At 37.9% G+C, this 24863-nt stretch overlaps 1 protein-coding gene across 1 annotated transcript in view; it reads right to left on the bottom strand.

Annotated features, from left to right (window-relative positions):
- Positions 1-815: 815 nt before the first annotated feature.
- Positions 816-24863, bottom strand: part of PRCP (prolylcarboxypeptidase) — an 86040-nt gene continuing 61992 nt past the window's right edge. The window contains 3 exon segments of the mRNA NM_001038164.2: positions 816-1564; positions 9029-9216; positions 10153-10317. Of these exon segments, the coding sequence (NP_001033253.1) occupies positions 1348-1564; positions 9029-9216; positions 10153-10317 (570 nt within the window). The 3' untranslated portion in view covers positions 816-1347.

Below are 24863 nucleotides of genomic sequence, written 5' to 3'. Positions count from 1 at the left end.
AAAAAAAAAAAAAAGCACTTTAGAAATAATCAAGCTCAAGATACAGTTTTTAAAAAGCAGAAAATGTTACCAAGGCAGAATGAAGAAAAAAAATTGAGAGAAAATAAAAAGAAACAAGGGGAAAGAAATCTTTTAACAGAGTAGAAACTGTTAGTCTCTCTCTGTCCCTGAAAGGTTTTGATCCAACCCTATTTGTTATCCTAGAAAAGCTCTTCTGAAGAAAGGTCTCAGTGTAAGAACTGCTTAAAAGAAGCCAACCCCTTGGAAATAGGAACGGCTCAGCCATTTATTAATGTCAAATATGCTGCCTGCATGAATTAGTCAGCTTGTCTTTTGGAAGCTATACAGAAAAGTTCTTCTGCACCTGCCTCTTAGTGTCCTGACACTTCTGGCTTTAATGACAACATAACAACCACCAGAAAATGAAATTTAAAAAACAAAGCACTGAACACTACTACATTTTACCTTCTGAATAGCTGATTGATCAATTTTTAAAGGCTTCTTACTGAAGTATCATTGGCGACTGGAGAATATAAAACTTGCTTAGATGTAAAAAGAAAAGGAGAACAGAGTCATTTTCCTAAACTGGCAAAATGTAACCAAATTACCACAAAACTTACCTTAGAAACAAAGATAAATGGGGCAGAAAAGGCCAGATTTCTTACTGGCAGTACCACAGTGGCAAATATCCCAGAATAAGAAAAGCTGCCAAATAGAAGAGAGAAAATTAAAGGACTTTCCTTTAAAAACAGCCAAGCCCAGTGCACACAGCATTCCTAACAGCTGGAGCAAGCTTCAGAAGCAACACACAGGTATAAGGTTCAGTCCTATTCTTTATTTACAGCACAGTTCAAAGTCATTGAATCAAGCACAAAAGAAACGACTCCCATTTCCTGGTTTGGCATTGGATATCCTTCCTACCAGCTGCAATTACATCATTTTTATCCATCTTCTTCTTTTCCTTTTGGGAGGGTAGAAAAGGGGAAAGTGACACATGGACCAAAGAGACTTCAACTTCAAAACCAAGAGAAATCCTTGCTTTCAGAGAAACAAAAGAAGTGATTCTCCCTCTTGTGAAAGGCAATCAATACTCTGCTCCAGTTATGAAGGCCGTGGATGGTGTGGGAAAGCTGTGGTGAAGAGATTCTTCCCGAAGGTGGCACAAGGGTGGCGAGGGCTCGGGTCGTGGGATGGCTGCTATCCCCACCATCACATTTGCTCTATCTCAGTCTTCACCACACCAAATTTAATGAACAAGGGAAAGTAATTATGCACAGAAAGCCAAAGTGAATGGAAATGTAGGTGGAATGAACTTAAAAGAAGAAACTGAAAATGATCAAAAGTTACTCAGTTCATTTTTCTCAGACGGACATAGAAATCACTGATCCACTGCTTCATGTATTTAACTTCCAAAGAGCGAGTTAATTGCACACTGACAGGATCCAAGGCATTACTGGCTCGGAGATCTAGATGATGGGCTCCATTTGGGATGACAATCGCAAGTAAGGTGTCTGTAATATCCTTGGTTACTCCACCTCCTGACCAGGGGTCTAGTTCACCATTGCTAAGTGAGGGAAAGAAAAAAAATCAGATTGCTAGTTTTTCATATCTACATAAAAGATAAGATAGGAGAAACCTATTATATGCATAACACCTAAAATTATAAGCTTATAAGCTAGGGAATATGATCTAAGGATTTAATCTGTCATATAGAAAGGTGCTTCATCCTGGAGACTGACAATACTTCTGTAACCAGGTACAAGAAATAGGACCAGAGAACACTGAAGGTGGTGCCCCATGAATCAATCTAGATTATACTGGAACTTCAAATTTAGAAGACTCAATTTCAATCCTGGCTTCATTACTCAAAAGTTGTCTGACCTTACATAAGTTAGCTGTCTCACTTTCTTCATATGTAAAGCAGAGTTAACAAGGCCTACCTTAGGAGGTTGCCTTAAGGGTTAAATCAGATAGTACATGTATATATACTGAATAAATGTTAGGCACGTGGGAGTCCCTCAATTAAAACCTGTTTCCTTCCTTCCTAGAACCCAAATATTAGTGACAAAGAAAAAAAACTATATTTTAAAATGCTAATTATCTCTTCAGTCAATTCAGTCACACAGTTGTGTCTGTCTCTTTGCAACCCCATGGACTGCAGCATGCCAGGCTTCCTTGTCCATCACCAACTCCCAGAGTTTGCTCAAACTCTTGTCCATCGAGTCAGTGATACCATCCAACCATCTCATCCTCTGTTATCCTCTTCTCCTCTACCTTCAATCCTTCCCAGCATCAAGGTCTTTTCTAAGGAGTTCTTTGCATCAGGTGGCCAGAGTACTGAAGCTTCAGCTTCAGTATATTCAGCTTCCTGAATATTCCAATGACTATTCAGGACTCATTTCTTTTAGGATTGACTGGTTGGATCTCTTTGTTGTCCAAGGGGCTATCAAAAGTCTTCTCCAACAACACAGTTCAAAAGCATCAATGCTTCAGGGCTCAGCCTTCTTTATAGTTCAACTCTCACATCCATACATGACTACTGGAAAAACCATAGCTTTGATTAGACAGACCTCTGTCGGCAAAGTATTGTCTCTGCTTCTTAATATGCTCTCTAGGTTCATCATAGCTTTTCTTCCAAGGAGCAAGAGTCTTTTAATTTCATGGCTGCAGTCACCATCTGCAGTGATTTTGGAGCCCCCCAAAATTAACTCTGTCACTGTTTTCACTATTTCTCCATCTATTTGCCAGGAAGTGATGGACATGATCTAGATGTTTGAATGCTGAGTTTTAGGCCAGCTTTTTCACTCTCTTCTTTCACTTTCAACAAGAGGCTCTTTAGTTCCTCTTCACTTTCTTCCGTAAGGGTGGTATCATCTGCGTATCTGAGGTTATTGATATTTCTCCTGACAATCTTGATTCCAGCTTGTGCTTCATCTAGTCTGGCACTTTGCCTGATGTACTCTGCATATAAGTTAAATAAGCAAGGTGACAATATACAGCCTTGACATACTCCTTTCCCAATTTGGAACCAGTCGCTATTCCATGTCTGGTTCTAATTGTTACATCTTGACCTGCATACAGATTTCTCAGGAGGCAGGTGAGGCAAAATATAAGACAAGTGCCAGTCCTGAATATTCATTGGCAGGACTGATGCTGAAGCTAAAACTCCAATACTCTGGCCACCTGATGCAAAGAACTGACTCACTGGAAAAGACCCTGATGCTGGGAAAGATTGAAGGCGGAAGGAAAAATGGACAACAGAAGATGAGATGGTTGCATGGCATTACCAACTCAATGGACATGAGTTTGAGTAAACTCCAGGAGTTGGTGATGGACAGGGAGACCTGGCGTGCTGCAGTCCATTGGGTCACAAAGAGTTGGACACAACTGAGCAATTGAACTGAACTGAACTGATAGAGCTTCTCCATCTTTGGCTGCAAAGAATATAATCAATCTGACTTCAGTATTGACCATCTGGTGATGCTCATGTGTAGAGTTGTCTCTTGTGTTGTTGGAAGAGGGTGTTTGCTATGACCAGTGTGTTCTCTTGAAAAAACTCTGTGTAGCCTTTACCCTGATTCATTTTGTACTCCAAGGCCAAATTTGCCTGTTACTCCATGTATCTCTTGATTTCCTACTTTTGCATTCCAATCCCCTATGATGAAAAGGACACCTTTTTGGTGTTAGTTCTAGGAGGTCTCGTAGGTCTTCATGGAACTATTCAACTTCAGCTTCTTCTGCATTAGTGGTTGGGGCATAGACTTGGATTACTGTGATGCTAAGTGGTTTGCCTTGGAAATGAACCAAGGTTATTTGTCATTTTTGAGATTGCACCCAAGTACTGAATTTCAGACTTCTTGGTTGACTATGAGGGTTACTCCATTTCTTCTAAGGGATTTTTGCCCACAGTATAGATATATAGTAGATATCTAGTAGTAGAGGTCTTCCTTAGCCACCTCATCAAATATTCAAACTCCCCCCCAACCCCCACTAACATTTCATAACCTTCTTCCTTGGTTTATTTTTCCCCCCTTAGCACCTATCTCCTTCTAACATGCTTATAAGTGCTATCTTGTTTTTACCCATCTCTCAAACTAAAACTTCCCAACGGCAGGGGTTTTTTGTCTGTTTTACTACTGTATCTTCAGTGCCTGGCATACACTAGGAGCTATACAAACATTTATTGAATGAATAAAAAAGAATAATCTAGTTATTTGTAACCTTATATCAGATGCCCTACACAAAAGAGGTCTATACATATATGCTTGTGAGTTCAGGAACATGTAAATCACTACAGTACTTTTTACATGTAAAAGTAGAATTCACATAAGTGATTAATGTAAATATATAGACAGTGACATTCAGCTAGGTATAATACTGGCAAGAAACAATGAACTAAGTCAGCAGGTCTAAGTTTTATACCCCAGTAAGCCACATGACTTTGGGTAAGTCACCTGACCCCTCTGAATCTAATTCTCATGTGTATGACCAAAAAAAAACTTTTAAAGATAATGCCCTTCAATCACAGAGACACTGTGAGGTTCAACTTGAATAATACATTTGGAAATAAGGTATAAACTATAAAATACCACATGAATGTGCAGTATTATAATTATTACCATATTCTATAAGCATGAGAAGTGTTAATACTTCTGAGAGGTAAATGAAGCATGAAAAGGGATACCACAAATTTCTCACAGAAATTTGGTCAGAAAAATGCATGCAATCAATTTTCTAGGTAAATGTTCAAGTTAAAAAGGGAATAAGCATTTAGGTACATTAAATATATGTGTGCTTGAAATACAAGTCTAAAATCCCTGTTCTAGCCTGACCACACTTTTAACCATATTTTCGGTTTTTTAAGAAATTAATTCAATTGCAACTTAACATCATTCTTGGGGGGAGAAATTACTCTGAAAATTTACCTTTTTTGGTTTTATTAAAAACAAGAGGAAAAACTCACATGCAAAATAGGATGTAAGTTTTCAACTATGAGATAAATTTTTAAAGTAAACTACACAAGGGGTTGGATTCTCTTAAGTGAACAAGTGGCCTTTATCATTATTCCAATTTGACAGGACCAACCAAGATAGGAAACTCTCCATTATTTGCAAAACAAAAAAGCTATCCCAACAGCTACATAATAAGCAAACTGCATTTGATTTAAAAGGTCATCTGAATCCACCCAGTGGCTTAGCAACAGTGTTTGGAGTTGCTGAGAGACCTAAAATGCACATGGACTTGAATTTCTTGGTCCTAGACATGAGAACGCTAAATCAGTCACTGGGAAATTTACAGGAGAAAAAAATACTGGCTTTCATGAGAGAACCTAGATGCCTGCATAAAATTCCCAACAGTGAGCCTCACTTAATAGCTGGCAACAATTAATTTGCCTGAAAAATGTTAAATTAACCAGCTTCTCAGGGACTCCTTTTTGAATTTACATTTAAATAACTAAAAATGACCATTGATAAGATAATTTCTCAACAACTGGGTTTTGTGGAAAAAATAAACCCTTCCAACAAAAACATTGTAGAATAAGAAAATTGCTGAAATAGAACTATTAATAGCTACTATTAAATTCTTATTTGCTCAACATGTTTACTGATTGCCTACTATGTATCAGGTACTGACTGGGTACAGTTAACTCAACTGTGAACAGACAAAAATCTCTGCCCTCATAGTGCTCACTTCTATGATTATCTACTCCTTGAAGAAGGCAATGGCACCCCACTCCAGTATTATTGCCTGGAAAATCCCATGGATGGAGGAGCCTGGTAGGCTGTAGTCCATGGGGTCGCTAAGAGTCGGACACGACTGAGCGACTTCCCTTTCACTTTTCACTTTCATTCATTGGAGAAGGAAATGGCAACCCACTCCAGTGTTCTTGCCTGGAGAATCCCAAGGATGGGGGAGCCTGGTGGGCTTCCGTCTTAGGGGTCACACAGAGTCGGACACGACTGAAGTGACTTAGCAGCAGCAGAAGTAGCTCTGGCAGGTAGTTATTATTTCTAACTAATATAAATTGGCAATTTGCCAAAGGCACATGGTTAACAGAAGCAGAATGGCACCTAGGTCTCTCCAACTTCAAAGCCCAAGCTCTTAACTTGCAGATCTCTAATTCAACAATTAAAAACAGATAGAATTTTCTAACCAAAAAAACAGTCACAGTTGGATTTGTGTGAGATGCCTCAAGGAGAGAAGTATGAATATAAAATATGCTTTCCACATGGTTCCTTGGACATTTTCTTATCATCAACCATAAATATTTTGTAACTGATAGCCACTCAGTAGACAGAACAGAAACACCTAATGCTGCTTTTTTATTTTTGGAATGTGCTTTCTTTAGAAAAGAAATAGAATTTTGAATTTTTAAATAAGGTAAGTTTTACATTGAATTCTTCACACCTAGCAGTACACAGGAAAAAATTTTCTTTTTAAAAGTATATTTGCCACCGCAGGAAGATAAACCAGCATTTTTATATAGTTCTGCCTTTATACTTTCACATGCCTCTGAAGTTTTCCTGAGCTTTCTCATCCTTATCAACACACACATTAACTGGGCATCTACTATGTGCCAGTCACTGTGGCAGGTGCTAAAGGCACAGAGATGATTAAGAAAAATTCTCTGTCACTGAGAAGTTCATAATCTCATTTGAACAGAGAAATGAGATTTCTCTGTTCTCTGAGAAATGAGTCAGGGGCAGAGAGAAACACAAACAGGTAAATTCCACACAGAGTGCTAAAGGGATAGTCACAGGCTTTAGAGGAGCTAAGTGTGTAGGGGAAATGTAACCTCCTTGGAGATGTCAGGGAAGGGTTCCTGGAAGATGCCTGAATCTTAAGAAAAGGAAAAAAAAAAATGGAAGGAAAAGGACATTCAGGGACAAGTAGTTCCCTGCTGGCTCGAAGCTAAAGTACAGGGCTGTGAATATACTTCCACTTATTCATTCAATGGAAATTTTTTAAGCATATAATTTGCCAGGTCTGGGCTAAATATTTCACTGGGTTAACTCTTTTAAGCATCACTATAAAAGAGCATAACTCTTTTAAGCAACTCTATAGGGTGACTGGCATTATTATTCTCATTTTACAGAAGAGAAAACTGAGGATCAAAGAGCTTAAATAATTTAAGACAGTTCACTCTAACTATGCATAGCTCTGTTAGGAAGCCCTTTCTTACACTAGCCAAAAGTTTTTTTTTTTCTAATGTTGAGCCATATTTTCTACCTACTCTTTCAGTTCTACTCCCAACTTTTTTCAACAAAATCTATCCTTTCCCCAATGATGATGATGACAATAACTTATTTTGATACCCGGAGGAAAGTAAGTAAAAAAGGATAAATGGACAACTAAAATACTCATGTAATGGTTGAATCCAATAAAAAAGCACAAAGTATCTAACCAAAAGTCAAATATAAAAATCTTTATAGATAAGATTCAAAGACTCTACTTTACAAGTCAACTTGAACTTCAGCTTTATGCTGCTGCTGCTAAGTCGCTTCAGTCGTGTCCGACTCTGTGCGACCCCATAGACGGCAGCCCACCAGGCTCCCCCGTCCCTGGGATTCTCCAGGCAAGAACACTGGAGTGGGTTGCCACTTCCTTCTCCAATGCATGAAAGTGAAAAGTGAAAGTGAAGTCGCTGAGTCATGTCCGACTCTTCGTGACCCCATGGACTGCAGCCCACCAGGCTCCGAGGTCAAAGCAAAAATCCATATAAGTACTACCTGGAGGTAAGTTTCTAAAAACAGGAAAATGACAAAGTATTTCCTTCTCTGAAGGAACAAAGATGAGCTTTGATACCCAAGGTTTACATTTAAGCCTTTTCAGTCCTCACAGTCCTTTCATGTTTTCCTGATTTCAAACATCCTAATTTGGTACAGTTTCCTACCCTAAATATACTTATCACCTCAAAAGGCTGAGCTGAAAAGTATAGTGTTGAAGAATTCTACTGAGGACAAGGTAAATAATTCTAGGGAATTAAACAAAAAGAATCTTTAAGTTTTGCATTTCGTGTCTCACATTTGAGGGGGGGGAGGGTATCCTACTGAGTGAAACTAGCATGAATCCAACAAGAAAAAGGTTCTTTTACAAAATGGGCAGTGTTACTGGCCTAAACCCAGAGAGTGATCTTTCAGTTAAAACAGCATTGCTCCTTCCTAAAAGCTTTCGGTCATGTCTCCAAAGTCAAATGTCACTCTTGTTTAGGAGACTTTGTAAAAGAGTAACGTTTACAATTTAAACAATTGGTTAAGAGATATGTATGGATATCTCTCTACTATTTCCACATAAACTTGGGGAGTTTTCTTATTAAATAGTTGTTATTTTAATAAGTAACAACCTAATGTTCAAGCCAAGACACAGAAATTTTGAAGTCACAATCAGGCACATTTAGAGTCTACTTGATTAACTCCGATATGAACCAATACCAAATATGACTCTTCTAGAGAAACAGTGTTACAGAATAAACAGTTTTTGTAGTCAGATAGGCCAAGGTTGAAAACTGGCTTTATCACTTGGTAACTAAAACAAAACTGTACACACTGACTTTCACTTTCCTCCTCAGTAAAATAGGGGCTATAAAAACTTCTTTCAAGGTTTTTGTGGGAATTAAGTGATTTATTTAAAGTGCCTCATACAGTGCCTGGGACAGAACAGAGTGGGCACCTCAAAAGTGTTTGTTAGGTATATACTGAAGATTTTTTATTATCATTGATAACAATAGAAACAATCATGAGACAAATTGAGAACAACAGATGATGCTTCCTTTTCTTTTGAGCACACTTTTTGAAATATTTTAACTTTGCTGCTATTGTTTTTAAGCCTTTAAACATACTGCAATAGAACAAAAAATCATATCACCTCTCAGAATCCTTTACCTTTCAAGGAGTAGAAAAATATGATAGATACCACTGCTATATTCTACATTGTTTTAACTGTGCAACATTTTCCTGGTTTTCTTTTCTTATCCATTCTACAAATGTCTCCATCAACCAGAATTTTCTTTGAATCAACAAAAATTCACCTGAAAATAATGTTTGTGTGTGAACTGATGTTCTTGCCTCCATACATAGTAGGGATCCAAGAGGGCCTCGGTCTCACACCCCACTGTTTAAAACAGTCATCAGAATATTCCTTCATGTTCCACGAGTGAGGTTCAAACATGTCATCAACACCATCAGAACAGGTAGGCATGACCATTTCTGTACAGGCCTGAAAAAGCAAACCAGGAAAGATTCTAGTGAGAAAATGAAGCACAAAGAGTGAAATAAATTGTCCAACATCATACAGCTCAGAAGCAAAAAAGTGAGGGTTTGAACTCAGCAGTCTGGCTTCAGAGCCCCTGTTCTCTACTCCACACCACGTCTCTTTATTCCTAAGGCTCAGCTGAGAAGTCACAGAAGTTGGGGCTATATATTCCTTCTACGCAAACTATTCCATTTCATATCTATTATCATATTGAGTTCTCAAAACAACTCTGGAGGAAAATATTGCTATTATTATTACTATTCTCATTGTACAGATGAAAAAAATGGAGGCTCAGATAGAATCAAGTTAGACTCCCTCTTCTTTCCTGTGTCCATAAAATGCTACCTTTATAGGACTTACTAAGATCTATTACAATATTATTTAGCTACCTATATTTTCCACCAAACTACATTTGATAATTAGATCATATTTTATTTACAATAAAATAAAATTATATCCAATTTGTATAGTTGTAGCCTGGAATAGTGCCTGACATGCAGTAAGTACTCAGAATATATTTGGTGATGATTAAATACCAAACTGAAGTAGTATATATAGGATAGATAAACAACAAGGTCCTACTATATACAAGAGGAAACTATATTCAATATCCAGCAATAACTCATAATGGAAAAGAATATGCATATGTATAACTGAGTCACTTTGCTGTTTATTAGAAATTAACACAACATTGTAAATCAACTATACTTCAATAAAATTTTTTAAAAATTGAATTGGTATTTAATGAATGAATGAGGAAACTCATCCACGGTCTTGAAGTATAAGGTAACAGAACCCAGATTTGGATCCAAGTTAGGTGACAAGATCTTGAGGATTCTGTTATAGTACAACCAAAACAGTGAAAAGCAAGCTCCAATTGGGGAAATTATACACACTTACCTGATAGCTCCAACCCAGGACTCCCAGACTGCTAGTTGCTGTCTCTGAGACATTCAGACATTTCGCCTGACCTGAATAATTGTAATACACATTCAGAGCTTGGAAAATATTCTGCACCATCACGGTATCAGGTACATTGGAATATTTGAAATACTGGCACACTACCTGTCATTTTAGAGAGATAAAAGGGAGAAGAATCAAATATAAATATAAAATCACAGTTTATTAAAACAAAGAAACATGATTCTGATTTGATCATAAACAATCTTTAGCATCTAACTTCACTGCTTGACAATTTCTATTTATTGAGTATAACCACTTTCATAAATGAATAAACCTTTAAAATTAGTCCCCATGGGACTTCCCTGGTGGTCTAGTGGCTAAGACTCCACGCTCCCAATGCAGGACGCACAGGTTCAATCCCTGTTCAGGAAACTAAATCCCACAAGCCGCAACTAAAGTTTGTATGCTGCAACTAAAGATTCCGCATAACCCAATTAAAAGAACCCACATGCCACAACAAAGACTGAAGATCCCACATGCCACAACTAAAACTCAGCACAGCCAAAAAAAAAAAAAAAAAATTAGCCCCCAAATTATAGAAATAAACCAAAATTATCTGCATGGTATGCAAAGTCCTCCCCACCTGCCACTCTAGTTTCATCTTCTGTACCTTTTGCGCTAGTCCAGCAAAACCATTTCTACCACACCAACTTCTTTCCCTCCTCATTGCCATCGCTCACACTGAAATGCCCTGCTCCCACTCTCCCAATGCAGTGGTGCCTGGCAAACACCAGCTCATTTTCCTCAATGCAGCTCAAATATCACCTCCTCCTTGAGGCCACTTGCCTATGCCTTCAAGGCAGAAGTAAATCACTCTCTTCCTTGTGCCTCCACTGCATCCTGTGCCTATTTCTATCAGAGCCCCTGTAACGCTGATACCATACTCATTGGATTCCAGAATGTCTCCCTCAGCACTTAGCAAGGCATCTGGCAACTAAGTGCTTGCTGATTAAATGACTATCTTTTTATGAATATGGAAAATTTATTAAATTTCTTTTGGAAAAACTCCACCAAGCTCCTATATCTGTAGATTATAAGAAGCATCTCAGGCAGCTCCCCAGTTCCAAATACTCCTAACACTTGACTATCAGATCAGATCAGATCAGATCAGTCGCTCAGTCATGTCCGACTCTTTGCGACCCCATGAATCGCAGCACACCAGGCCTCCCTGTCCATTACCAACTCCCGGAGTTCACTCAAACTCACGTCCATAGAGTCACTGATGCCATCCAGCCATCTCATCCTCTGTCGTCCCCTTCTCCTCCTGCCCTCAATCCCTTCCAGCGTCAGTGCTAAAAATCACGGGTAATACCTGGGGTTGGAAGTGAAGACAGGACTGACTAGTCAGGGACATAGGGAACTTTCAAGGATATGAAAATATTTCTTATCTGTAGGGGCCTAGTACACAACAAGTAGCACATTTATGCTTTGTATATAAGTTTTACTTCAAAAAATCATAAACAAATATTGAAATCTAGATAATGTTGTTAAAGCTGACGTATATAGTCTATATTTCATTTATTTCTGCTCTTTCTGTCCTTCTACTGACTTTGAGCTTCACTTGTTATTTTTCTAGTTCCTTGAGGTGTAAATTTAGGTTGTTTGAGACTTTTCTTATCTCTTGAGATAGGCATTTATCACTATGAACTTCCCTCCCAGAAGTGTTTTTACTACATCCCATAAATTTTGGTATGTTACATTTCCATTTATCTCTATGTATTTTTAAAATTTCTCTTTTAATTTCTTCTTTGACCCATTGAGTGTTCAATAGTATGTAGTTTAATCTCCACATATTTGTGAATTTTTCCATTTTCTTTGTGTAATTTATTTCTAGTTTCACACCACTGTGGCTGGAAATGATGCTTCATATACTTTCAATCTCCTTAAATTTATTAAGATTTGTTTTGTGGCCAAACATTTGATCTATCTTAGAAAATGTTCTATGTGTACTTGAGTAGAATGTATATTCTGCTGTTTCAGAGAGAATGTTCTATAAATATCTATTAAGTTCATCTAGTCTAATGTGTTAAGGCCAATATTTCCTTACTGATTTTATGCCTGGATGAACTATCTATCAATTTAAGTAGAATACTAAAGTCCCCTTCTGGCCAGGTACTGTTGTCTATTTCCATCTAAAAGTCTGTTAATATCTGCTTTACTTATATAGGTGCTCCTATGTTGGGCACATAAATATTTACAAATGTTATACCTTCTTGTTGAACTGACTCCTTTATTATTATGCAACACACTTCTTTGTGCATTATTAAAGTCTTTATTTTAAATTCTATTTTGTTCAATATAAGAATAGCTACTCCAGCTTTATTTTGGTTTCCATTTGCATGGAGTATCTTTTTCCATCCCTTTACTTTCAGTCTGTGTGTGTCCTTAAATTTAAAATGACTCTCTTCTAGGCAATAATATTGATGGGTCTTGTTTTTTAATTCAATCAGCAACTCTATGTATTTGATTAAAGAATTTAGTCCATTTCAGTTCAGTCGCTCAGTCGTGTCCAACTCTTTGCAACCCCATGAATTGCAGCACACCAGGCCTACCTGTCCATCACTAACTCCCAGAGTTCACTAAAACTCATGTCCATTGAGTCAGTGATGCCGTCCAGCCATTTCATCCTCTGCTGTCCCCTTCTCCTCCTGCCCCCAATCCCTCCCAGCATCAGAGTCTTTTCCAATGAGTCAACTCTTCACATGAGGTGGCCAAAGTCCTGGAGTTTCAGCTTTAGCATCATTCCTTCCAAACAACACCCAGGGCTGATCTCCTTTAGAATGGACTGGTTGGATCTCCTTGCAGTCCAAGGGACTCTCAAGAGTCTTCTCCAACACCACAGTTCAAAAGCATCAACTCTTCGGCACTCGGCTTTCTTCACAGTCCAACTCTCACATGGAAAAACCATGTGGAAAAACCACATGACCACTGGAAAAACCATAGCCTTGACTAGACAGACCTTTGTTGACAAAGTAATGTCTCTGCTTTTGAATATGCTATCTAGCTTGGTCATAACTTTCCTTCCAAGGAGTAAGCGTCTTTTAATTTCATGGCTGCAGTCACCATCTGTAGTGATTTTGGAGCCCCCAAAAATAAAGTCTGACACTGTTTCCACTGTTTCCCCATCTATTTCCCATGAAGTGATGGGACTGGATGCCATGATCTTCGTTTTCTGAATGTTGAGCTTTAAGCCAACTTTTTCACTCTCCTCTTTCATCAAGAGGCTTTTGAGTTCCTCTTCACTTTCTGCCATAAGGGTGGTGTCATCTGCATATCTGAGGTTCTTAATATTTCTCCCGGCAATCTTGATTCCAGCTTGTGCTTCTTCCAGCCCAGTGTTTCTAATGATTTACTCTGCATAGAAGTTAAATAAGCAGGGTGACAATATACAGCCTTGACGTACTCCTTTTCCTATCTGGAACCAGTCTGTTATTTCATGTCCAGTTCTTACTGTTGCTTCCTGACCTGCATATAGATTTCTCAAGAGGCAGCTCAGGTGGTCTGGTATTCCCATCTTTCAGAATTAGTCCATTTACATTAAAGTAATTATTGATATGTATGTGCTTATTGGCATTTTGTTCATTGTTTTCTGGCTGTTTATGTAGTTTCTCTAGCTCCTTTCTTTCTCTCTTTCTCGCTTTCTCTGTGGGTTGAAGATTTTCTTTAGTGGTAGGCTTATATTCCTCTCTTTATCTTTCATATATTTACTGTAAGTTTTTGTTTCGTGGTTACCATGAGGCTTATATATAACAGTTTATATCTACAACAGTCAGAGTTGATAACACTTAAGCTTGATCTCACTGAAAAGCGTAACATTATTTCCCCCCTCATTTTATGAAGTCACATTCTACATCTTTTTATCTTGTGCATACCTAACAAATTATTGTAATCATGGTTATTTTTATTACCTTTGTCTTTTTTAGCCTTCATACTAGCTTTGTACGTAATTAATTCCCTACCTTTACTACACAGTAAGTCCCCTACATATGAACCTTCAGATTGTGAACTCAAAGATGTAAATGTATCATAAACCTATTACAGTACAGTACTACGGAGCTAATTGTGCTTGTTGTATACCTAGGCTAACTTTGTTGGATTTGCAAACAAGCTGAACTTAACAACTGTGCTCTTAGAATGGAACTTGTTTGAATGTAGGGGACTTCCTGTATGTATTTTTCTTTCCAGTGAGGTTTATTTTTCATATGAATTCTCATTACTAATTAGTGCCATTTCATTTCAGCTTAAAGAAGTCCCTTTTAACATTTACTCTAAGGCTGGTTTAGTGGTAATGAACACCTTTAGGTTTTCCTTATCTGGTAAACTCTATCTGTTCTATAGAGTATTCTTGGTTTAAAGGTTTTTTTTCCTTTTAACACTTTGAATATATCTCGCCATTCCCTTTTGGCCTGAAAACTTTCTGCTAAAAAATCTGCTCATAGTCTTATGGGAGTTTCTTTGCATGTAAGAATTACTTTCTCTTGTTGTTTTTAATATTTTCTCCTTAATAGAACTACCATATGACCAGGCAATCCCACTGATGGGCATACACCATAGATCATAATTTAAAAAGATACATGCACCCCAGTGTTCACTGCAGCACTATTTACAATAGCTAGGTCATGGAAACAACCTAACTGTCCATCAGCAGAGGAATGGATAAAGAAAGCTGTGGTACATATACACAATGGAATATTACTCAGCTCTAAAATAGAATGAAATTGTGCCATTTGCAGAGACATGGATAGACTGAGAGACTGTCATACAGAGTGAAGTAACTTAGAGAAAAATAAATATAATATATTAACACATATATGTGGAATCTAGAAAAATTGTATAGATGATCTTACTTGCAAAGCAGAAATAGAGACACAGATGTAGAGAACAAATGTATGGACACCAAGGGGGAGAAATGGGTGGTGGTGAGATGAATCGGGAAACTGGGATTGGCATATATATACTATGTATAAAATAGATAACTAATGAGAACCTACTGTATAGCATGGGGAACTCTACTCAGTGCTCTGTGGTGACCTAAATGGGAAGGAAATCCAAAAAAGAAGGGACAGATGTATACCTATGGCTGCTGATTCATTTTGCTGTACAGCAGAAACTGACAAAGCAGTACAAATTGTTTTCATACTCCATTGTCAGTTTTTTTATACTCCAATTAAAAATAATAATATAATCTGCATAAAAATAAGTATAAATTTCCTTCTTGTCTTTAACGTCTGACATTTTTTTCCTCTGGTTGCACTAGGTCTTTGTTGCGTGTATGCTTTCCCTAGCTGCAGTAATGGGGGGTTACCCTTAATCGCCGTGCACAGGCTTCTCATGGTGGTGGCTTCTCTTGTTCACAGCAGAGGCTCTAGGTGCACGGCCTTCAGTAGTTGTGGCACATGTGCTTAGGTACCCCATGGCATGTGGAATCTTCCTGGACCAAGAATCAAACCCATGTCCCCTGCATTGGCAGCCAGATTCTTATCCACTGTACCACCAGAGAAGTCAAGACTTTTGACATTTTAATTGTAATTTGTCTTGGTATTAGTCTGTTTGGATACCTCTTATTTGGAACTCTCTGAGATTCCTAGGTCTGGAAGATTAGGGAAGCTTTCAGCTGTTTTGTCTTCAAATAAGATTTCTGCCCCTCTTTCTCTTTTTCTTCTGGGGACCCTATGATGTGAATGTTAGACCATTTGATGTAAATGTTAGTCTATAAGTCCCTTAAGCTATTTTCACTTTTCTTCATTCTTTTCTTCATTTCTGCTCTGATTCAGTAAGTTCTACTGCCCTGTCTTTGAGTTGACTGATCTTGTCTTCTATTTCATCTAATCTGCTGTTGAACCTCTCCAGTGTAATTTTATCAGTTATTATATTCTTGAGCTTTGTAACATCTTATTTGGTACATTTTTAATATTTTCTATGTCTTTTTTGAAGTTCTGTGTTCATTCATTCTTCACCCCAGTTCAGTGAGCATCTTCATAATCATTACTTTTAACTCTTTATCAGGTAAATTAATATTTCTCTCATTAAGATTTTTCTGAGTTTTATATTCTTCTTTCTTGGAATATATTCTTCCTGTTTCTTCATTCTGTTTGATTCTCTGTTTCAATTTCTATACAGTAGATGAAACAACCACCTCTCCCAGTCTTGAAGGAGTGGCCTCATATAGGAGACAAACTTTGATGTTCAACTCTGCCTTAACTCTTGGTTGTCTTTCAAATCTCTGTGCTTATCCAAGCAGCCTACTATAGTCTTAATAACTCCAAGTAGTTGAAGACATGCCACAACCTGTCAACATCCCAAAAGGGAGAACCTTAGCTCTTTGATTCAGGCTGACTAGAAGCCAGACTCTCAAGCATCACTTTTTAAAAATATGCAAATATATACAGTCCTGTGGGACTGCAAGCATGAGCCCTGTTGGCCACCAGAGGTGGATGATCTGGAAGTGTCCACTGGGCAGTCACAAAAAATGGGCTCCAGGTAAGTGTATAAGCTCTTCTCTAGGTGATAACAGCAAGGCAGAATGAAAGCACCAAGACGGCATCCACAACCTACATTCTTTAAGAGCAGCCTTGAAGGCCACTAAATATGTGTCAAACCTGAAGCCTGCCCTGCAGGCAGAAGCTCCAAACTAGCAAAGACGTCTCCTTCACAAAAATACTGGGCAATGTGCCCCAACCTGCTATCTGTGCAGTGCCCTGAGGGTGGCAACCTGTCAAGAATCATACCTCCAATTACACAGTCTCATGGGACCCAAGAATGCAAGCCCTAATCCATCCCCAGCCATCAGGGCCAGGTGATCAAGGGGTGTCCCAAGGGTGGCAGCCATAAAAACTGGAACATCATATATAAAAATCAGGACACCAGACATATGTAAAGCTCCCTTCCAGGAAACACTTGCAGTCTGGAACATGGCAATAGGAAAAAAAAAAAAAATTGGATCCTTGAAAAGACAAAGAAAATTAACAAGTCTTTAGCCCGAGTGACCAAGAAAAAAAGAGAGAACTCAAATAAAAATAAGAAATGAAAGAGAAGATACTACAATTGATACCACAAGAATACAAAGGAACATAACAAACAACTATTATAGTTTGTTATTGATGTTATTTTATATTGATATAACTTGATGATAATTATGTCATCAAATTCAACAACCTAGAAGAAATGGATAAATTCCTAGAAACATGCAACCTATCAAGACTGAATCATGATGAAACAGAAAATCTGAACAGGTTGAATACTACTGAAGAGACTGAATCGGTAACCAAAAACTCTCCAAAAAAACAAAAGTCTAGGACCAGATGGTTTCCCTGGTGTATTCTACCAAACATTCAAGAAAGAATTAATATCATCCTTCCTAAATTCTTCCCCAAAAATAGAAGAGGAGGGAACACTTCCAAGTTCATTTTACAAGGCCAGCATTACCCTGATACCAAAACTAGTAAGCCTGCCACAAGAAAAGAAAATTACAGGCCAATATCTCTGATGACCACAGATGCAAAAATCCTCAACAAAATATTAGCAAGCTGAATTCAATGATACATTAAAAGGATCATACACCATGATTGAGTAGGATGTATCCAGGGATTCAAGGATGGTTCAACATCCACAAATAAGTCAATGTGAACCACCATATTAACAAAATAAAGGATAAAAATCATATGATCATCTTACTAGATGCCAAAGAAGTATTTGACAAAAATCAACAGCCATTTATAAAAAAGAATCTCAACAAGGTGGGCATAGAGTAAACATATTTCAACATATAAAGATTATACACGGCAAGCCCAGGGCAAATACCATACCCAACAGTGAAAGGCTGAAAGCTTTTCCTCTAAGATCAGGAAAAAGACAAGGATGTCCACACTCATCACTTTTATTCAACATAGCACTGGAAGTCCTAGCCAGAGAATGTAAGCAAGAAAAAGAAATAAAAGGCATCTAAATCTGAAAGGAATAAGTAAAACTGTCTCTATTTATAGGTGACATGAAATTATATGGTTCAGAGGTTACTACTCTCTACTTTCACTGCAGCAGGCACTGGTTCAATCTCCGGTCAAGGAACTAAGATAAAGCAAGCTCTGTGGTGTGGCAAAAAAATAAAAGCTGTTAGAAAAATCAATGAATCCATTAAGAAAAATCTATGAATTTTCAAGATACAAAATCAAGTTTCAAGATACAAAATCAACATACAAAAATCTGTTGCATTTCTATATCCTAATAATGAACTATTAGAAAGAGAAGTTAATAAAACAGTCCCATTTACAATTACATTAATAAGAATAAAATACCTGAGAGGAAGTATTTTAGATATGGAAGACCTGTATATTACAAAAATACAAGGGACTTCCCTGGTAGTCCAGTGATTAAGACTCCACCTTCCAATGTGGGGACAAAGGTTTGATCCCTGGTCAGAGAACTAAGGTCTCACATGCCACAGAGTGCAACCAAAATTTTTTTTATATACAAGACATTAATGAAAAAAATGAAGATAGATGAAAATATATTTCATGCTCATGGACTGGAAGAATTAATATTGTTAAAATATCCATACACAAAGCAATATACAGATTCAATGCTATCCCTACCAAAATTCCAATGGCTTTTTCACAGAAATAAAATTTAAAAATTTTTGTGGAACCATAAAAGACCCCAAGTGGATAAAGCAATCTTGAGAAAGAGAAATGTCAGAGGCATCACACTCTCTGATTTCAAACTATATTACAAAGCTATTTTAATTAAAACAATATGGTATTGGCATAAAAACAAAGACACAGCATAGAGAAACCAGAAATAAACCAATGCATATATGATCAATTAACTTATGACAAAGAAGTCAAGATATACAATGGGGGAAAAACAGTCTCTTAATAAATGGTATTGGGAACACTGCACAGCCACATGCAAAACAATGAAACTGGATGTCTATTTTACACCAGACACAAAAATTAACTCAAGTTGAATGACTTGAATGTAAGACCTGAAACCATAAAATTCACAGGAAAAAACCATAGGTAGTAAGCTCCTTGACATAGATCTTAGCAATGATTTTTAAAATCTGACACCAAAAGCAATAGCAGCAAAAGCAAAACTAAACAAGTGGGATTACATCAAACTGAAAGGCTCCTGCATAGCAAAGGGAACCATCAACAAATGAAAAGTCAACCTACTGAATGGGAGAAAATATCTGCAAATCATATATCTGATAAGGGGCTAACATCCAAGATATGTAAGAACTCAGCTCAACAGCCAAAAAACAAAAAAAAAATCCGATTAAAAAATGGGCAGAAGATCTGAACAGACACTTTTCCAAAGAAGACATACAGATGGCCAACAAGTATATAAAAAGATGCTCCACATCTTTAATTGAAAGGAAAATGCAAATCAAGAGTACAATGAGATATCACCTCACATCTTTAAGAATGGCTATTATCAAAAGGAAAAATAGTAACAAGTGTTGGCAAGGATGTGGAGAAAAGGGAATCCTTGGGCACTGTTGGTAGGAATGTAAACTGATACATCACTATGGAAAACAGTATGGAGGTTCCTCAAAAATTTAGAATTGCCATATAATCCAGCAATCCCACTTCCAGGTATTTACCCAAAGAAAAGAAAAACACTAATCTAAAAAGATATATGCATCTCCATGTTCATTGTAGCATTATTTACAATGACATAGGTCTTGGCAATGATTTTCCAAGATATGGAAACAATCTAAGAGTTCATCAGTGCATGAATAAATAAAGGAGATACGGTACATATATACAATGGAACATTATTATGCCATTAAAAAAGAATGAAATCTTGTCATTTGTGACAACATGGATAAACTTTAAGGGCATTACGTGAAGTGAAATCAGTCAAACAAAGACAAATATTGTAAGCGCTCTCATTTGTAGAATCTAAAAAAAAATTCTTTTAATTTAAAAATCTATGCTAATAAATAAAGAGAACAGATTAATGGCTGCCAGAGACAGGAGGAGGGCAGCAGCAGAGAGAAATTAATGAACTGGTTTTTTGTTTGTTTGTTTAGTTTTAATAAATTAAATTTAAAAAAATAAAAACACCAATACAGTATACTAACACATATATATGGAATTTAGAAAGATGGTAACAATAACCCTGTGTACGAGACAGCAAGAGAGACACTGATGTATAGATCAGTCTTATGGACTCTGTGGGAGAGGGAGAGGGTGGGGAGATTTGGGAGAATAGCATTGAAACATGTATAATATCATGTATGAAACGAGTCGCCAGTCCAGGTTCGATGCACGGTACTGGATGCTTGGGGCTGGTGCACTGGGACGACCCAGAGGGAGGGGAGGGGAGGGAGGAGGGAGGAGGGTTCAGGATGGGGAACGCGGGTATACCTGTGGTAGATTCATTTCTATATTTGGCAAAACTAATACAATATTGTAAAGTTTAAAATAAAATAAAATTTAAAAAAAAATCACATCACAGTGTTTAGGAAGAAGTGTACTGATGTCTACAACATACTCTGAATGAATTTAAAAAATAAGATAGAAGGAAGGATAGATAGAGGGGTGGATAAGTGAATATATATATTATAAGCAAATACAATATAGCAAAAACAATATTGTTGTTGTTGTTGTTGTACAGTAGCCCAGTCATGTCCAACTCTTCACGACCCCATGGTCTGCAGCACGCCAGGCCTCCCTGTCCCTCACCATCTCCCGAAGTTTGCTCAAGTTCATGTCCATTACAAAATGGACAAAATGTTAGTTACATTTTCACAATAAAATGTTGGGGAAAAATCATAGGCAACAGAATCAGCTGAAATAGAGACAATAGCAACAACAGCAATAGCTACTAATTATTGATTGCTGGGTTTACAAATATTACATCATTTAATCCTCCAACAACCTCACTAGATATATATTTGTCTACTAGTTCACATGAACAAACTGATTCTTAGGTTAAATCACTTTATTCAAGGTCATCTAGTTAGTAAATGGTAGAACTTAGATTCCTTCAACCCCAGGTCTCTCTGGTTGTAAAACATACATCTTATCTATTATGCAGCTTAGGAGGCATCCCTTTGTAAAACTGCAAATACCCCAATGGAAAAAAAAAATACATTAAGCTTGTATCTTCTATTAACATCTTGACATATATTCAGTGATCTGATCCCCTCTCATTTCATATAGAAAAGATACATACAAAAAGGCAAGTTCTGACAAAAAAGAGACTGGTCCAGAGAAGATGGAGCCAGGCAAAAAAGAACCCAGTTACCCCACTTCAGAGAGAAATTCTGGGCAGCAGGAGCAAAAAGGCCTCATCTAGGGACATGCTCCCACAGACAGGAAAGGTGATCACTGGAAAAGGAGATGAGAGTCACAAGCAAAGCTGATCTCTCATCACAGTTCTGCCTAGGACCAGCTTCCAGCAACGCCTTCCTGAGAAAAAGGGAAACTTGAAAAGACAGAAAAAATGAATTACAGGGAAATTTTAATACTCTCCCCAAATTTATTTGGCACAACAATATGTCTATGGAATGTTAAATGATACTTTGTGAAAAAAGATTTTATAGTCAAATAATTTTAGGAAATGTTGTAGCAGCAAATGTGAACAGTATTCTTAACTACAGGATTTCTCAGAGCCTTTAACATGCTCAACTGCAACATGACTTCCAAAAGCGAGATAGAATGTGATTATTCTCAATAAGTTTTTGGAAATGCTGAATGTGAGAAAGTCAGAAATTAAGATTCACAAACTTATCAAGCCTAAAGCAATAAGGAAATGAAAGCTGAAAAAACAAGCAAAAGAGCGTTTTACTATTCTGACAACTCTCAATCATTCAAGGTAAGTCAAAAATACCTAATTGTATAGCCCTTTTCTCAATGTTCCTGAGACATAAGCCAATCAGAAATTCTCAAAAATATATGAAAATTAAGAACTAATCATAGAATTATTAAACTATCTACTGCCATGCTATAGATCATGCATAGCAAAGATCATCATTCTTTCCTGCATGTGGATTCCCCCAGTGGACTTAGCTCTTTCAAAATGCAGCACAAGACTCCAGAGCAGACCCATGGAATGCAGAGAAGAGAATTATGTTCAAGCATGGCACAGCAGATGAGGCAGGATGACAACGCAAGCTGCGCAGAAGGAGAAGGGGGTGCTGATGTGCAGGAACAAGTGGCCTAAAACTCTTGAAGAGAACAGTAACAAGTGAGTGTGACTCACATGCTGGCATCAGATCCCCTCTCAGAGCAAGAACACTGGGCCTCTGTCAGGCAAAGAAAAGGCGTCTCCATGAATAGCCATCTCTGCAAACAGCAGTTACTGTCACTCCCTAAAAGACACAAGCATGGCTGGAGACCGGCACCAGCTGACAATACTTGGGTTTTGGCAGCCCCACTTACACAGAGAGAACATCATGATCAGAAACTTGGCCTCTGCTGATAGAAATTCCATGTCCAGACTAAGGGCAATCCTGGGCCCACTGTCCTCGGTGAGGTCAGAGCACCCTTGGAGTACTGTGTCCAGTTCTGAGCACTACACTCTAATAAGGACAATGACCAACATGAGAAAATTCAGAAGGCAGAAATCAGCATGGGGAGTTGAGGACAAATTGGTAATTTGTATCATCCCAATCTTTTATTATTACAAGTAAGGCTATAATAAATATTCTTGGGGCTAAATCCATCTATCTATCTATCTACCCTTGTTTTCTTGAGATAAATTCTTAGAGGAATTACTGGCTTGAAAGAAATAAACATTTTTAAGTCTTTTGCTACATGTCAAAGTACCCTATAGAAAGGAAGTATCAATTTATAATGCTACCAGTATGCTAGATAGAAGGCCTGGAAAATACCACTTAAAATTTGTTTGCCATAGATTGATGGCGCTAGTGGTAAAGAATCTGTCTACCAAAGCAGGAGACATAATTGACACGGGTTTAATTCCTGGTTAGGGAAGATACCCTGGATAAGGATATGGCAACCCACTCCAGTATTCTTGCCTGGAAAATCCCATGGACAGAGGATCCTGGTGGGCTACGTCCACAGGGTCACAAAGAACAGTACATGACTGAAGTACTTAGCACTTAGCAAGGCTAGATAGAAGGCCTGAAAAATATCACTTAAAATATGTTTGCCACCAATCCCCTGGTGGTCCAGGGGTTAGGACTCAGCACTCTCACTACTGGGGCCCTGAGTTCCATCCCGGATCAGGGAACTAAAATCCCATAAGCCACACAGTGTGGCCAAACAAAAAATAATTGAAATAAGATAATTTGATTATTTTGGGTGTTTCTAAATTTCCTTTCTAACACAAAGATTCTATGAGTCTAAGCATCATCCTAGCTTAAAAGACACACTTCCTAACATATCTCTATGTACAGCTGACCCTTGAAAAACACAGGTTTAAACTGAGTGGATTTAACACAGTGGATTTTTTAACACAGTTTAAATCCATTTATAAAGATTTTTCTGAATAAATATACAGTCAGCCCTCCATATCCACAAGTTTGGTATCCATGGATGGAAATTTCCATCTAAGGCTGGCCGAATCCACTGATGAGAAACCCATGGATAAAGAGGCCCACTAACCCTACTTCCTGTTGTTTAGTTGCTAAGTTGTGTTCAACTCTTCTGCGACCCCATGGACTGTAGCCCACCAGGATCCTCTGTCCGTGGGATTTCCCAAGCAAGAATACTGGGGTGGGTTTCCTTCTCCAGAGGATCTTCCTAACCCAGGGATTGAACCCATGGCTCCTGCATCAGCAGGTGGATTCTTTACCAGGGAAGCCCACTGACTGTGCTATGCCATTTTATATAAGGGACTTGAGCATCCATGGATTTTTGTAGCAACATGGGCTCCTGGTACCAATCCCCTGAAGATACCATGAATACTAAGGGAAGACTGTATTCCATTAAGAATTTTGGGGTAGCCAAGTGAATAAAATTTTCCCCAAAACACGTATATTAGCAAAACCTCAGCACCATTCCCATGTTTATTCAAAAACTAGTAATTCAAAAGAAGTATCCATAAACTTTTGTTAAACTCCTATAAGATGCATAAAATACCTATGTAAATGTTAAGCTGAATCATATGAAATTGTCATGCTTATAAGTCAAACACAAATATTGGCATATTTGGTTCAATCTCATATAATATTTCAGCTTAAGCCTGAAATTTGCAATTATTACCCATATGACTTGGTCTATTAATTATTTACTTAGGGACTGTGATCTAATCAAAGAAAAATTCTCTGCCAACCACTTCTATTCAAAATACTCAGCATTGAGATAGCCCCTGCATTATGAAGCAGAAGAATTGATGCTTTTAAACTCTGGTGTTGGAGAAGACTCTTGAGAGTCCCTTGGACTGCAAGGAGATCCAACCAGTCCATCCTAAAGGAGATCAGTCCCGAGGGTTCATTGGAAAAACTGATGTTGAAGCTGAAACTCTAGTATTTTGGCCACCTGATGAGAAGAGCTGACTCATTTGAAAAGACCCTGATGCTTGGAAAGATTGAGGGCAGGAAGAGAAGGGAACGACAGAGGATGAGATGGTTGGATGCCATCACCGACTCAATGGACACGGGTTTGGATGGACTCCAGGAGTTGGTGATGGACAGGGAGACCTGGCATGCTGTGGTTCATGGGGCCGCAAAGAGT

This window comes from Bos taurus, chromosome 29 (assembly GCF_002263795.3).
Source record: "Bos taurus isolate L1 Dominette 01449 registration number 42190680 breed Hereford chromosome 29, ARS-UCD2.0, whole genome shotgun sequence".
Classification (NCBI taxonomy): Eukaryota; Metazoa; Chordata; class Mammalia; order Artiodactyla; family Bovidae; genus Bos; species Bos taurus.
Note: the sequence above shows the minus strand (reverse complement) of the source record. Positions and strands in the feature narration are given on the sequence as shown.